This window comes from Centruroides vittatus, unplaced genomic scaffold (genome assembly GCF_030686945.1).
Source record: "Centruroides vittatus isolate TY-2023 unplaced genomic scaffold, ASM3068694v2 contig_4, whole genome shotgun sequence".
Classification (NCBI taxonomy): Eukaryota; Metazoa; Arthropoda; class Arachnida; order Scorpiones; family Buthidae; genus Centruroides; species Centruroides vittatus.
In genome coordinates, this window is record NW_027122214.1 from 3,937,828 (window position 1) to 3,954,969 (window position 17,142).

Genomic DNA, 17,142 nt, shown 5'->3' on the forward strand with positions numbered 1-17,142 from the left:
AGGTAATATTCTATTACCTATTTTAATTAATAAAACAATATTATTGTATTATGAAAGTATAATACAATACATTAATACTTTCATAATACAATAATATTGTTTTATTAATTAAAATAAAACAAATTTTTTATTTTTAAATTCTTAAAATTTATCTACATATGACATTTTTGCTAAGGTATGAGAATATATTATGGTAGGTAGTCATGCTCCAAAGGAGGAGAATTTAACAATCAACTTAAACTATAGATCAGTGTTTCCCAAACTTTTGACATCTGTGTACCCTTTGTATAATTTTCTTAATGCTGAGTACCCCTCGTCAAAAAATTGCATATACTTTAAATAAAAAACCAAAGATAACGAGGATATTCCATTTCTATATGCTGCTGCAATTGAAAAATCGAAAAAGCCAAAATAGAAGACTATGTGGAAAATATTGTTCCTAGATATAGCGATATGGACTTTAGGTCTCATTTTTGTCTTTCTAGAAGAACTGTCAAAGTAAGTCTCTGCTAAGAATTGTTAGTTGTTGTAACTATCTACAGAAAAATTGGTTTATTGGGCATTTTTAGCTTTTTATTAATACTAAAGCATATAACAAACCTTTCCTGTTAGAAAAATTGCACAAAAGCTAAAAATACACACGTGCACATTGTAACAATTCAATGTGTAGATACTGGAGGTTTTTGTGTGACACTGTTGTCTTGGCCACAGGCTGGAGGAATACACAGAATCACAGCACCTGGCGAAACCGCTAAGAAGTAACGAAGTTTTTTTTATTATTTTTCTATGTTTGTAATCGAAAAAATGTAAACTGCTTGTTGCACCAGGAACAGCCGAAGCACGGTGCGGCGTGTACCCCCACTAAACTCTTCCCGTACCCCTGGGGGTATGCGTACCACACTTTGGGAAACACTGCTATAGATGATGTATGTCTAAAACAAGTCAATACAGATTTACTATTTCATCTCAAGACTACATCCCATTTTAACATGAGAACATTATTTCACTGTTCTTATCTACTGCAAGTTTAAATTGCTTTTTACTTTCTAAAAAATTTACTTAGATTCTAGTAATATAATATGTTTGTTTTTCTACTGATATTTACATAACATAAATTAAATTATCTACATATCAGACTGTATATATAACACTTACAATTAATAAATTAAAGGTACTCTCACATTCATTATGAAGTTAAATTTTGTAGAATTACTGCATATAGTGTTCCATTGTAACTACATGTAAAGTATTAAGACTTGTCGATATTTCATTACTTTTGTTACTGTTATATCTTTAAAAACTATTTATTTAATATGCAAAATTCAAAAAGAAAGAAATACTAAGCAACTACAAATCTAAGAATAAGACAAAACACATTTGTGATGATACTGTTCTTCAATAATATATCCTTATGCTGTGATGCTATAATAAAGATTTTATTTAATTACTATTCCACGTGCAGAATTTAATTATTATTGCATGTCAGTTGTAAGATGTCTGGAGTTTTTGCAACAGTGTGTGTTCAAAATGTCGATGCCTAGTAAAACACCAAACATAGAAGAAATATTAAGATTTTTTAAAACAGAATTTTGATTTTTTACTCAAGACGAGAGTGATTGTTAACGAAGTAAAAAAACAATAGACTAAAACTTAAGGTTAAAACTATTTCCCCAAGTGGCAGTTATAATGCAACGTTCACAAAAACATTTTATCCTTAATTTCGCGAGAGAACAAATTTACTAAGCAGGCGATATTTGATTTTTGCAGGAGAAATATTGCCCTGAATTTCGATCAGAAACACTCCTGTAGTGTTGTGATTTTCAAGAACTTAAACTAATTCTCGATATATATTCTGTAAGATGATCTCAAGTGAACAAACTTCAAACTGGGTATCGGAAGAATTTCAAGATTATTGTCAAATTCCCAAAGAGTTTGCAACTCTAATAGATTATTGTTGCAACACCGTATAGGATATTTCGTTACAAAATATAAATTAGTATGTGTGTTGGTATCCCAGTAGTAATACTAAAAGCCTATACACTAGAATAGTAATTTCATTAAGTATTCATTCAACATATGTTTGCAGACAAAAAAAAAAGTTTTTAATGAATCCCATCAAACTAAAAGTTTCGTTTAATCTGCCAAGACTGGTATTTCTGCGGGTGACGAGGAAGATTTTCTGAGAAACTGGCCTCTGGGTGTTACAGGTGAAAAAAACAAAAAATTTCACATGACCATCTGTGTGTCAAGGACGGAGAAAGATACTGACCAGTACTGTCGCGATAAAAAGAACAATATTGGAAGGTTAAACAATATGAAATAATTTTCTGACTCAAATGACAAGAGGTTAACCCTTCGTGTTTGCAACACACGCGTTGGTAGTAAGTTATACTCCTAGCCATGTGTTTGATTTCTCAAATAAATTAGTTCAAAAGTTTCCCGATAGGTAAAATTTGGCACTAATGTTGCTAAAATTTGCATATTAGATAGGTTGTCAGATAAATTCAGGAAGTTGAGAGAGACAGTGCAATTTAGTGTGGCGATTAGATTCCATAAATTGTAATACCCTTCCATAGTTTGCAATATCACATGGTAATTTTACAGGTGTCAAATGCACGCAGGGAAATTTTCAATTAACCAATAAATCAGATTTAGTTTTACTGTACGTGCCCTTCACCTCTTTGTTATAAAGCAGTGATTCACAAAGTTTTTTGAGCCACCATCCCCTTTGGTGCCATAAACTTATACCCAATGCCCCCAACTCATTTTCCCTTGTGTGAGAAAGGCTTGGAAATATTCTTAGAAAAACTTTACTTTGTGTCCATACCATACATTATTGTCAACATCTGTAAACCATTAAATGTAATGTTACTTCTTACCCATTTTAATTGAGGAAAGGAACCCTTGCCTATGGTCACCGTTCGGTCCTCCTCCAGTGCCTCCCCTGCCCCTTATTTCTTTTCGGCCCCCTAGGGGCAGTAGCGTCCACTGTTCTGAAGCAAGTATTTAATGAACAGTGCACTCAGTGGAAAAATGTAACTGATTTGGGTGCAATTGTTTCACAAGTAGCAAATTTTGTCTTTTTAAGACAACTAAGTCAGGAACTTCGCCCTGATAAACAAGGCTCGTCAAGAATCCACATAACCATAAATCACGAGAGATCAGGTCTGGTGATTGTGGTAGCCATGCTGTTGGAAATGGCTAAAATCGTTCATTCGTGAAGTGCTGACTCAATAATCTTTGAACATTAACGTCGATATGAGGGGATACTCCGTCTTACATAAAAATTGGGGTAGCCAAACAAATTAATTGAGAATCGTTGCTAGATTACGACGATGACAAAATGTTAAAGCATGTCTCCTAATCTAGTGGCATTGACAAGGCATGTCACTGGCCCAGATGCAGTGTTTCCTTTTAATAAAATACGGTCCAATAATGAAGGATGTCGTGAACTTGCACCACACTGTGATTTTTTGTTCCAAAACTTGCAGGGACACTAGAGCCAAATTTTCCCCTACCGGAAAATTTTGGAACTAAACTTTTTATTTTCGAAATTGAAATCCCATGGTCAGGAATGTGTGTGTACCTAATTTTGTTGTTTTTGGCCGAGTAGTTCTTTCTACACAGAGCTTTAAACGCCTGCGTTTATAGCTGTGTTTAATGATAATGATAACCACTCTATTATCAAGCTTCGACTGGCATCATCATTTTGTTTATAAATCTGGTGAATTTTAAAATTTTTGTGAGAATAAATTGAAAAAAAAAAATTATCTCATCCTTACACTAACGAATATATCGAGTAGTAATTGTGACTGTGCGGAAATACTCGTACGTCAAGTTTCCATCAGTAAATGAAAATTTGGTCTTTTATTTCTCAATGTAGAAAGATAATGGATAAGAACAGTTTGATGATGATGAGAGTTTGACGATACTGTTAAGATAATTGAAAAATATTTAGAAAAGTAGTTATATTAAATAACAATTTTATTAATTTTTTTCTTATGGTGTACAAGAGTATAATTATCTTAACACATTCCTGCGTCACAGCCACTCTATTTATAAATGTAGATGATTGTAATTTCGATCAGCGAGCGTGAAACTTTTTTTTTGTACATAAAAATTGATGAATAGAAATTTCTGTTTGACAAAAATAGATGATAATTGATGGTATTTGGAACCTACCTTGTTTGATTCTGCATTTTTGTCCTCCAACTTCCTTGTTCTGTCTACTTCTTTCGACTTTTTTCCCTCCTCGACAACGTCATTCTTTTTTAATAAAACAGTGCGTTGTCCTAGAAATGATCCAAACGTCGGAAATTATTAAATATGTTTTTTAGGTCATTGGTAGGACATTGAAATGATTTTTATAAATAATTTATGATGGAAATGTACAGAAAATTGCATTGATTTTCATAAACGATCATAAGAATATATTACTTTTTCGATTGTTATATATAATAGAGCGAAAGTATGGTGATCGGTCAAAAAATGACCCCTCCAGATTTTTACATTTTTGGACTCGGGACCTTGAAATGTTGAGAAATGCAAAACGTTCGGGGGGGGAGTTATTCTGTGTGTGGATGTTAGTTTTGTAAGGGACACAATTTTAATCACTCTGAAGCTTAATAACTCCTGTGCTTTTTGTCGACAATTTCTGAAATTTTGCAGAGAGGTTTGTTTATTAGGAAAATTGATGCTATTATATTTTGGTGAGTAAAGGTCGAGGGGGTGGGGAGATAAAGGGGGTCGTGTGTATCTCCAGTAGGGTCGGACTTGATGACGGTTTTACTCGTTATTAGAACATACAATTTTTTTTATAAAAACCATCCCTACCCTCAAAATTAAGTTTTTTGCCATTTTATAATAGTTAAAAATATAAAAAGCTTTTAAGGCAAAATAAATATGATAACAGATGTCGCCGGAAAAGTTAAGCAACTCGTTGATGGATTTTATATATAGGCCTATATATATGCTACGCCAAATTAGCGTGTTGCCTATTTGGTGAAGTCGGTATTTTATATTTACCAATAAGATACCGACATTTGTTTGGCTCATTGAATTATGATTTAGAAAATGTTAGTCGAAGTTTTATTTTAGTTAAGGTGACAAGACATCTTCGATTTTGGGAACTATCACCAGTTTTACCTGTTTTTAACAATTGATTGTAGAATAAATCTTTAAATAGAGCAATTTTATTAACACCATAATATAATAGCGCTAATTTATAGATCAATCAATAAATAAATTTTTAAAAAAATCACCAAAGTTCAATCAGTTTTAGACCACATTTTCACTAATTCTGAAATGTATTCCCTGTTGGATTGTAAATGCTATGATCAACCTATTTTAGTATTGTTTTCTTAATTGAACTTAAAGATAACTTAATTATATTTTATACTTAGTAATGATGCTTATTTATACATGCCAAAGGTTAAAAAATTTGGCATCATATTCAGTTCTGTTTCGTGGGAAAATGGCGGAAAGTTGAATTGATATAAACTATTTTAATCAATGATCATTTTCTTGTCTTTTATTTCATATTAATGTGAAAACACGCGTTTATAACATTAAATAACTATTATTACTTATGCTATCTTAACGTCAAAGAGACTAACTGCTTATCAAAAATTATTTCGAAAAGATTATCTTTCATCGAACAAAATATAGGACCACGAATAAACAATAAAATACAGCAAGAAATACTTATGAGGCGGCAAAATTATTTTTAATTAATAAAACAATATATATGGGATTTTTAGGTCAGCTTTTCGTATTTTGAAATTGATGGTTTGTTTTCTGGAGGAACCAGTTTGGTTTGGTTTAATGGAATACAGCAAAGCAACACGAAGATGATTTGTCAAGGGGTGACGTCTGGAGAATTTTCCACGGAAAATTGACCCCTATTTAGGTGTTAAGACACGAAGAAAACGCCGAAATTTTCACAAGACCAGCCTATTGTTGAGGCGCGAACCCACGACCAGATCCCAGTGTTCGGGAGTATTATCCACTCGCCCACTAATGGGCTTGAATTTGTTGTTCAAGCAGAAAGTCTAGTTAAATGAAATCTATAAACGGGAACGAAACGAAGAGCGCCATATAATACTAAGTTCATAAAATAATAACAAAATATTATGTTAGAAATAAAAATAAAATGCGGAAAAAATCGTTTTCTGGAAAGAAAAAGTAAAAAAAATGAATTTTCGTTTTCCTGAGAAGAATTTATTATTACCGATTTTATTATTATTATTTTTTATTTTTCTTGAAACATACGCAGTCTTTATTTACAACTTGCTTAATATAAAAATTATATAAACCACGAATCTGTATTTGAATATTATATAGTATAGGTCTATATTCTTGTAATTGCAAAATTATAAATGTTACGCCTAATTCGAGAATGTTGCTTATTTCGTATATGGAATAGGCAGTGGCGTAGCGAGGGGGGGTGCAAGGGGGTGTATCATGCACCGGGCTCCACTCGCAGAGGGGGGCCCAAGTGGTCTCCAAGACAAACTATATGTGTTTCTGGGGGGAGGGGGAGGTGCCAGTGGCGTAGCGAACATAACTGGCGCCCGACACTTTATTGGCGCTCTCTCGCCCCTTCAGAAACACATATAGTTTGTCTTGGAGACCACTTGGGCGCCCCTCTGCGAGTGGCGCCCGGTGCATGATACACCCCTTGCACCCCCTGCTACGCCACTAGAGGGGGCGCCAATAAGGTGTCGGGCCCCGGGCGCCAGTTATGTTCGCTACGCCACTGGGAATAGGCAAAAGTTTTCGTAATTCGTGAAATCGGCAGTCGATGTGTCGAGTTTAAGAATTTTGCAATGTTTCTGCCAAATTTACGAAATTGACAATCGCTTCAAGTTATATTAACGCAGAAAATTTATAAACTTGAGTACTTTGGATGGTTTTCAGTTTGTTTCGTTTACTGTTGTTTTAGACTCTAATTTAAAGCTTTTGCTGTGAGTACTTACTTTTTTATTATATATGCTTTAGCCCTACTCTAGCATTTTAACATTACGTAATAAATATTATTAAATAATCTTCAAGTAAGAAGGCAATACTAAAATAAATCTTCGCCTAACGTTTTCTAAGCCTCAATGAGCGAAATAACAGTTTGTATCTTATTGGAAAATATGAAATGGCAATTTTCATGAAATAGGCAATTCAAAAGTAACATATTTTGTAAAATTTGCATGTAAATTTGAGACTGTACGATTTTCCTTGTGAATAAAGTAATGGGGTTCATTGTTGGTGATTGATTGTGGTTTGACTGATTAAATCTCCAGACCAATAATATTTAATCTGGTTTTCACATCCCAGAGCTTCCTTAATAATCAATAATTCATTTAAAGCGAAAAAAAATTATCACGTATCAGGTAAGACACTCACAAAAGTAAGGCAATTTGGGTATAAGTTAAAAAAAAAAAAAAACAAACGTTGAAAACTACCGCCCTAGTGACTAGTAACTGTTAATTTTCTCCGCTGCCTCCACCATTTTGAATTTTTAAAATGTACTCTGGCATCCCCAAGAAAGTTTCGTTGAGCTTTTCGTTTGAAGGGGTAAAGTCGTCCCATTTTTCTCGAGTATTTTAGCAAAACTTTAGGTATAGCTTAAGCGATTAAGAAAGATCTCTCAAAAACTCCAAAATTGTATTGGCGCAATATTTGAATCGACGTAAAATAAACAGTGGAATTAAGTATATAATAATGGCATTTCTTTCAAGAAGCGTTTCGTTATAAACTCTTAATTAATAACAGAAATAAATTTATAATACAAAATTTCTCACTCCATGTTAAGAACAACACTCTAAACATAAAAACAAATGCTGACTATTAAAATCTTCATTAATTCAAAAATAATATGAAAAGAACTTACCTGGATCGGGTAAATCTGTTTTCTTTAATTGAACCTTCTGGATCTGGTCCGATAAACTAATTCCTACGGGAACGGAAGCGACACATTGTACCACCGTTTTGTCATTTTGAATCTCACCTTTCCGTTTTGACGTATCGGATCCATAACAAGAGATCTTGACGAATGAATTTTTCGATTCCTCTTGATTCGATGTAGTTTTCGATACAACCTTATGGCTGGTTGGCGATAACTTTTTTAAATATTCCGAAGGTTTGATATTTATGTCGACTTCGGGTGGACCATCGAACTGAGGTGGAATGAACGATAGTTGTTGGCGAGTAATGTATAATTTTTTGGGTGTCAGTTCGTTTGTGACGGTGACATTATCTTCGGTGCATTCCGATTTTTCCTCCGGTTCTTGTTTCTTTTCAATATTTATGGGTAGAGGGGGAGGAGGTGGAGGAGGAGGAACCACCGCGGCGATGCATCCCTCATCGGTCTCCTCCTCTTCCAGTTCTTGATAGATGCCCTCGTCGGTGCTGGTACTGCTTTCGTCCGATCTAAACAATCTTCGATTCGATTGTCTTTTATCACTTTCCTCCGAGCTGCAATGTACGTCCGCTTCTACAGACATCACAGAGCGATTGGTTTCAAAATCTGTTGGTCTAGTATTTGTCGAGTACACACTTGCTGTCGAATCGGCCGTCAATCCGGTATCGGTATCCGTTTCTTCTCCAAACAGTTGCCTTACTCTATCGTCGGATGTCATACTCGGTTGGTGAAGGTAAAACGGTCTGTAAGGCTGTCGACTTGTTTTTGAATTCACCAAATCTTTAAAGTAACTCGTGCTGCTTCCGCTGCTGTCGCTGCTATTTCTATGTAGATAAAGGCAGGGAAAGCGGTACATTCTACTTTCGGGATTTTGTAAACGGCAACAACGATTTACGTTCTGGAAAGAAATCATTCGGGAAAAAATTAACGTAAGAAACCACGTAAAGAGCCACGCAAATATTGTTTAAAGTGAAAACAAATTACCCTTCTTCTGGACGAAGGCGGACAAAATGGCGTTCTACAAGAACAGTGTCTTTGAGAAGGAATAGCTGGTAAGGGAAATATGGGGATTCTCGGTTGATCCAAGTGTCTAGATTCAGACGCGTGAGACACCAAGAAAGTAAGGCACTAAAATTAAATGTATTTCGAAATTATCATCTTCAAGCAGATACAAACCGGACAATTCTGCTATTTTAATAAAACGATACAAAAATGACACGTGTGGTTTGGAGAGTTCGTATCAAACACTTCTTATCTTTAAGATTTATAACACTTTCCTGAACAACAGTATAATTAAAACCCACTAAGATAACCAAATCCAATAACTCTTCTCTTCTTATGAGTGTGTACAGCACATATATAATTAAATTTAATAATAGAAATAATAGTAAAATATAATTAAAATTATATTTTGTTTTAAAGTCATTAAAAACATAACAATATAAATTAAAATTTAAGCAAGTATTAAAGAGGACAATACAATCCGTAAACATTACATCTAATTTTATAGAAAATTTAAAAAATAAACCATAAATTTATTTAAATAAATACAACTTTATGTTTTAAAAATAAACTAGAATTAATGATTAAAATTCCAAAATAAATTTGTTTGTACTATCAATTTTAAGTTATATTTAATTTGTTGTTCAAATTTAGAAATAATTAATTATAAAGGTAAATAAGAAACGTCAAAAAAGTCCGGAGTTTTTTGAAAATTTATTGTCTAGATTTTTTTATGAGTCACTCAAGCGTATACAATATGTTGTATCTCAGAGTTAAAGGTATCCTCTGGCTATGAAATAAAAACGTATTACCTGTGACACTTTGGCTCTAAAACACAAGCAGAGACAAAATATCCTTCTGTTTCAAATATAGATGCGTTAAATTGACTTTCCAGCTGAAATAACATTTTTGATAAGTCCTAAATGATGTTTCTTTATCTTTTTAATAGCGGATTTAGGCCTAAGAAAGCTAGGCAATTGCCTAGGGCCCGGATAAAGAAACCAGTAAATCTATACGTAAATTCACATATAAATAAATAAATAAAATTATTAATTCTTTTTTGAGGACCCGAAAATTTTAATTGGTACCGAACTAATCCCAAAATGTACTAAATTTATATTTGCAAGATTTAAAATGTTTCTAAATTATGTGCTCATACTTTCCTATATATCATAATTTATGGCTGACAAGGTGCTTCGTAGGGCATAAATGTAGTTTATAACGTTTGTGTTACGTGATAGGAATATATAAATTCCATGTAAATTCCAAATTTTCTGAGTTAGGCTGCTAATTTTCTCTACGTAAGATCTTTTGTATTAGTGGAATGTTTGCAAAAGACAAATAGGCCTACCTCTAAATGGCCATTATCTGCTGCATCATTTAGTGGACTTTTACCATATTTGTCTAAATAGATTCTTCCTCCGTGCTTCAATAACCAACGGAGAATATTTAAATGGCCTCTGCTAGCTGCGAAGTGTACCGCCGTGGCTCCGTCGTTGTCTCTCAAATTTGGATCCACTCCTTGTTCGCTTACCTAAAATACCACAATTATAACTAAAACTTACATCAAAAATAATGTTAAAAGTTAAGATAAATTGAATAAGTCACAAATTTGTGTATACGTATAGGCCTACAACATTTTTTAAATAAAATTTTTATATATTTTATTACTATAGGCCTATCTAGCAGCTTGAATTGCCACTTTGACTTATTTGTTACGTGAAAATCTATAATCTCGCTTTATGATAGTGATTTAATGCATAAATCGTAACTAATTATAACTAATATACAAAATAATCATATACATAACTCTATTGCATAACTGTCTTACCATCCACTTGAGACATTTGAAGGCTCCAGTCTGTGCAGAAGCGTGTATAGGAGCCATCCCGTCTTTGGCTCTTATATATAAAGATCCTCCTGAGATGACCACCAGGTACTTGAGCACTTCCAAATGATTATCTTGAGCGGCCAGGTACACAGGTGTCACGTTGTTCTCCATTTGAAAATTGGCACTGAATTCGATGAAAAACGAATTATAATTACTGAAAACTTCCCTATTAATAATTCACGTTTCTTCGTTTTATGCACAATTTAATAATGGAAAAACAAGGGTGAATGACATTCGGATACTTCGACCATGCGACAAGAAATAACGATAATTAGCCTTTTTGGTGGATTGACCTACGTTATTTATTATGGTCTATTAATTAGGGGAAGTGAATGTTGAATTTGCACTTTTTTTAAGAGTTTAATTGTTAAGTTTAATAAATAATTTGCAGGAGTCGTTAAACGAGTTAAAGATATTTTATTGATAGACTGGGGAAACAATTTTTCGGTAGACAACAATTATTTTATGAAAGTTTACTTCGTTGCGATGATTATTTACTAGAAACTTTCCTCAATCCTAATAGATTTTTTTTAAAAAATTTCAAATTTGAATTCTAATTTTGATATTTTTTGATCTCTAATGTATAAAACTTTATAATTTTAATTAACATGTACAGAAATTTGGACAACAGATCTTTTAAATATCTTAGTACTGATTTTGTCTCCATATTACATACAAACTTATAGGCTTATTAATTATACTGTGTTCTTTATTAAACACTTAAAACTAGAACAATTACTTTTAAAATTTTATTTATTTTCAAATATCTGTTTTACCTGTTTTCGGTGGTCGCTTCGACTAGCATCTTAACACAATCTATACAACCACTGGCAGCGGCGTAATGTAACGGTAAAGCGTTTCTAGTCGTCTTCTCGGTAGGTGACATCTGACCTTCGTGTAGAAGCCACTTTAGAACCTCCCTACTACCGCATCTTTAAATGCGTAAACGATATGTAAGTGGCGGCAGACCAGAAACTGTCACACATTTCCATCAAATTAACCCACTTACCTGGCAGCAATGTGAAGAACGGTCGCACCGTCCGCATCTCTATCGTGTAACGAGCATTCCGTATTGTTAACTAGCCACACTAACGCCGTCAACTTTCCCATAGCCGTTGCATCGTGTAGAGGAGTGGCTCCCGTATGCGATGTGGTGTTGGCTTTCATGCCACATTTCTTAATCAAAAAGTTAAGTACTTTGATGTTCCCTCCTCTGGCCGCGTAGTGCACACACGTTGCACCCACATCGTCTTGAATGTTGGCAGTCAATTGATGATTCTTCTTCAACACTTGAAGTCCCTGAAGGTCTCCTTCACGTGCAGCGACCAGGGCTCGATGTATCAAAGGGATATCTGGCATTGTCACATCTCAATCTACAATTATTCGAATATAATAGCACTTTTTCTTATAAAACAGAATGGTCAAAACCAAAGCAAAGTAAAATCACAAGAATTCAATATAAAAAAAACCGATTTAAAATACTGTCACAGTACAGTAATTATCTGCATCAGATAAATTTAGATTTCTTTTAACCTACTTCGATGATTATCTCGACATCAAAATCAAATAATAACTACTTCAAGTCATTTATTATTTCTGTGAAATTTAATAATTTTTTTATGGTTTTCACTCGCGTGACGCGAATCATTTTATAAACCAGTAAAGAAATAGTTCACAATTTAAAAATATCTCACTTAAACTTACTTTTAATGTCTTAAGTATTAAAATATACAAAAAAAAAAAAATCTAACCGTAAAAGGATTTCGTTTATTATAGCTTTTATAGAAATCTTTAAAGCAGTTTTTAAAGTCACTAGACGTTGAACATTGCTTTGAAGATTCAAAAATTAGTAACGTTTAACGAACAAGAACGTATAAATCACCGTAATTGATTCTTGTTTAAATACTAATTAAAATGAATTCTAATTAAACAACTATTTTAAATTATAAAAAAAGCAATTAGTCGAATTAATTTTGTGTAAACTGTAACTCTATCATCGATAAAGTGAAGGAAATAATCCAAAAATAAACGTCTAAAAATTTCTCTCCGTGGTGATTTTTTGGATAAACGATTGGCGTAGATCGATCTATGCTACTAGAGTAATAATTCTTCCATATTTTTAAATAAATCATCTGTAACTCGAATCAGGAACCGGAACATCCTAGTAATGGTTCTAGATCAGTTATTCTGTACCTAGTACATTTCGACTATTTTAATTCTACTGTTCTGATAACCTCAGTCATTATTACTTCCTTGTTTATTCCTTTAAATTTCTTCCACATTTTATTCAAAATCAACTCAAAAAATATTTAATATTTTATTAAATATATTCAATTATATAATCGCAATTCATTTTTTAAATATTTTAAAACATTTTGTAGAAAAAAATAATATTAAAAACATTCTTCTGAATTATTGCTATAAATAAATAAAAAAAAAATTTAATAAATAATTCCAAAAACACAAAAGATATGTAAAATTTTAATAAATAATGTAAAAATTTGTTATAAAATTCTAGAAAATTATCTGAAAATACTTTAAAATTTTAACAAATGATATTCTATAAATAAACTCAAATTCTAAAAACTCCAAAACTCATAAATTGCAGAGAAATAACTACAAACAAAACTATAAAATTCATCAGTTACAATCGAAAAAATTTATAATTTTAATAAATAACCCAAATTTTACTTCTGAAAATTACTTCTAAAAAGAAGTAAAAAAATTATAAAAAATAAATATTTTGTAACTTTACAGCATTTAAAAATACAAGCAATTAAAAGAGTAATAAACTTCACTCTCTGAAAACTTAATTGCAGTTAAATTCCAAGTTAATTGCAATTTTTTAACGCAAAAAAAAACACTGTTTTAAAATGGCGATTGAGGGCAAAACCGTGAAGATTCATTGGTTGGAATAGAAAATTTGCTGTAATTATCATAATATCTGGTTATAATTGATCTTCCCGTAATAAATTCTAATTAATTTTTGTATAATTTTTTCCCTTCATGTAAAAATCCCTCGAATGATTTCGAGCGTTACGAAATTTTTCGTCCGACGCGTAATTGGATTCACGGAGTGGAACTTAAACGGATTGAGAGTAATAAAGTCTGACTAGAGGAGGATAAATCCGACAGAATTTAGTTTTAGGTCAGTGGAATAACACAAGAAATCAGTTCATAATGCTATACACAATGAGAAAATACAATGAGTTGCGACATTGACTCGAGTTTTTTGCGTTTTTCCGAATGAGTTAATGCTTTTTTTTAAATAAATAAAATTAATTTTAATAGTACTTAACCGTAACCGAGTAGTTGGCTCTCTCTAGTTTATTATAACACGAATATTCGAATTTTTTTTTCCACTCGATTCTAAAAAATCTCGTCTCGTTTTGTGTAGGAGCATAGCAGAGACGGAAAATGTAGAGATCTACGAAGTTTTTTCACACGATCATCGTAACCGCTCACCCATTCAGTGATCCCAACTTTGATAAAGTAAGGAAAAAATATTTAATATAGTTCCACTTCCGGTACGACATCACAATTGTCCCAGTATCGGCGGGGAAGACAAACAAAAGAGCCTTCTTTCGGCAGGTGTAAAAAGTTTTAATTGCATAAAAGTAAAAAAATCGAAACGAGAAACGATACATTGAATAGGCGATATGGATATTAATTACCTTTATGTATAATAAACTACTAGCGAGGGGCGGTAATACCGGCATCTATCAATAGTTAAGATTACGGGTGTACTGTGCCTTTTTTTATAGCGTATCGCTAATACGGTGCTTTTCGATTATCTCCATGTTATTTTATGTTTACGGCTTGCTCTTACGTAGTTTATGCAGGTTTCATTTATTTATTATTTTTACTTTTGTGTCGTTTATAAGCCTAGTGCTATTGCCTATTTAATAAATGACGGTGTAAATATATTTTTTAAGGCTTTTATATATATTCTACACTGAAAAGTGAAAAAGGCTATGATTTTCTTTACGCCTGTATATACACAATAGGCCTATTTGTAAAGAATACGCAGGCCCTACAATATGCAAAAATTAATTCTGGGAGCTAAAAATATTTTATTTTATCTAATTATTTTAAATTTAATTCTTAATATATTAATATTGATGGTAATTTCGGTAGTTTAACAATAAAATAGTTTTATTTGTCGAGCACTTATTTGTATAATGAATAGATTTGCGTTAGATGCTTATTATAAGAAAAACCTTAGTAATTGTTATATCTTAGGTAAAATATATACTAATTTGCTATTTTAGTTTGCTAGTTGTACTCTAAGACAATCTCTAATTATCTAAATCTACTTTATTTATTTATTCATAAAATGTGACGCGTACAAAACAAATAACTATGGCTTTATAATTCACAGAAGTGGAAAGTTATTTGATTAATCCGTAATTTATAATTTATAAAATGATATTTGGCTATAAGTTTACAATATCCGTCACAAACACCCGATTAACTACTTAAAACACGAGACCTACCTTTAAGCATGTGAAACTCTAATAATATAATGGCACTACCAATCAATTGTTGGATATTTAAGTGTACGAGACGACAACAAACTTTCGATTGACTCGAGAATGTATAAGGGTGTCGATCGGAGCGCGAGAAGCGAGCATCTCGTTCGAATTGGCGAAGAGTGTGGAAGGTCGAAGACACGCTCCAGTTCACTCGACATATTTTTCCCCCAGTCAAGATCAAAGACGATAAAAATTGTGACGATCGAACAGAATATGTCAGATACGGTCCATAATTGATATGTTAGCACGTTCTACTAAGCACGATTACCAAAGAAAAGAAGTCGTAACGAGGTAATAACATTCTCTTCTATCCGACCAAATTGGCTTTTTTTTTTTTTTTTTAAACATTTAAATTTTTCCTTACTCGAAGACGCGTGATTAATGACGAAAAAACACAACTTTCTACGTACGAAACAATCGTTATAATCAATTAATTTCGTACGAAAATATTAACTAGATCAATTACGTTCTCGAGAAGTGCTTTAGAGAAGTGTGAAATACAGTACTGTACACGCATTGCTTGAATGTCTTTTCTAATAAACCATTCTAGGAAATTACAGTAGTTTGTTATTATTTTGTGGAATTTCGGTTATGAAATGCATTCGAAATCCACTCCTTCTCGCTTATGTAGTGTTGAAAAACCAATTAACAGTATTTTGTGTATGTTCCGAATAAATTTGTGAATATGAAGCGTAAAATGCGTTTTTCTTTTACAGAATTGATAAAGACACGATTAATTAATTAATTTGGTTTTTACATTAATTAATTGACTTTTGGATCACTCTGTGTTTTGCGTATCCTCTTGTTGAATTAAAAACTATCTTTCACGCGCATTCATATTTATATCGGGTCTGCATATTACGTTGTTACGTGCAAAATCTTACACTTCTGATGTAGTAAAACACAGATTTTATGATCAGAAAAATCATTGAATAATTATAGTTATTTGTTAAGCGTATCAGCGGTACATCATTCAGAAAAAGCACGTGTTCGTCCTTAAAAATCATTAATGAAAATTAAATAGTCATTGACCTATTAATGCATCTTTGACCTTTGCATCCCTTAATTACTGCAAAGAGCAGAAATAATCATTTATGTAGAACAGGGGCAATTATGTCAGGTCGACTGTGATCAATACCGTGATGAAAACACTTTCTAATTAGTTAAATTCTTCATGCTCTATAACGAAGAATTGTCTTTTCCACGCACTTTTTTGTCTTCTTTCCATGTTTTAATGTGAAAGTTATACAAATTCTACAGGATTTTTGATATAAATATCGCGTAGATCCTCCTTCCATTATGCATTTTCAAAGAAGCGTAACTAACGCTTACATCCTTTTATATATTATAAAAATAAAAAAAGAATATTAACTCGAGTATAAAATAACTATATTAATACAGGAGTTTTCTTAAAAATCCGGATATTGTGGACATTTATTTTAAAAATAAATGCATGAACTTTTAGAATTTATCAGGTTCAGTATCAGTTTTAAGTCAAGTAACCTTCTAAAATATTAATTTTTAAAAAAAGTTGAAGTTTTAGAGGGTGGAGATTTATAAATCCACAAAGATAAAGAATGCTAACAATATATTTCTTTGTATACAAGAGCGTACAAGAGCTCCTATCGTAACAATCTAAGAAATTAAAACGTGGTTTACGTGATTCATGAAGCAAGAATGACAGAATAATGCAATAAACACGAGCATTTTATTGTCAAGATCCTTATAATTTTACTTATTTATTTTACATTAAGTTATTAAGAAAACATCGATAACAACGTAGATATAAATCGCTTCCTATT

At 32.3% G+C, this 17,142-nt stretch overlaps 1 protein-coding gene across 1 annotated transcript; it reads right to left on the reverse strand.

Moving 5' to 3' along the window:
• Positions 1-3,874: 3,874 nt before the first annotated feature.
• Positions 3,875-15,637, reverse strand: LOC136976370 (espin-like). Its single transcript, XM_067271619.1, has 9 exons — positions 15,302-15,637; positions 11,815-12,178; positions 11,582-11,737; positions 10,746-10,929; positions 10,266-10,448; positions 8,897-9,040; positions 7,883-8,810; positions 4,183-4,292; positions 3,875-3,931 (listed from the first exon to the last, which is right to left on the reverse strand). The coding sequence occupies exons 2-9, from the start codon at positions 12,162-12,164 to the stop codon at positions 3,875-3,877; spliced, it is 2,112 nt and encodes a 703-aa protein (XP_067127720.1). The 5' UTR covers positions 12,165-12,178; positions 15,302-15,637.
• Between the last annotated feature and the right edge of the window lie 1,505 nt (positions 15,638-17,142).

What these genes read in the sequence shown, in the direction of transcription:
- LOC136976370 (XM_067271619.1), bottom strand. Translation starts at nt 12,164, where the DNA reads ATGCCAGATATCCCTTTGATACATCGAGCCCTGGTCGCTGCACGTGAA. An exon ending in CAGATAATGGCCATTTAGAG is followed by an intron (nt 9,041 to 10,265) that starts GTAGGCCTATTT and finishes ATTTAATTTTAG; the next exon opens with TGCCTTACTTTCTTGGTGTC. An exon ending in AACAGATTTACCCGATCCAG is followed by an intron (nt 4,293 to 7,882) that starts GTAAGTTCTTTT and finishes GATCATTTCTAG; the next exon opens with GACAACGCACTGTTTTATTA.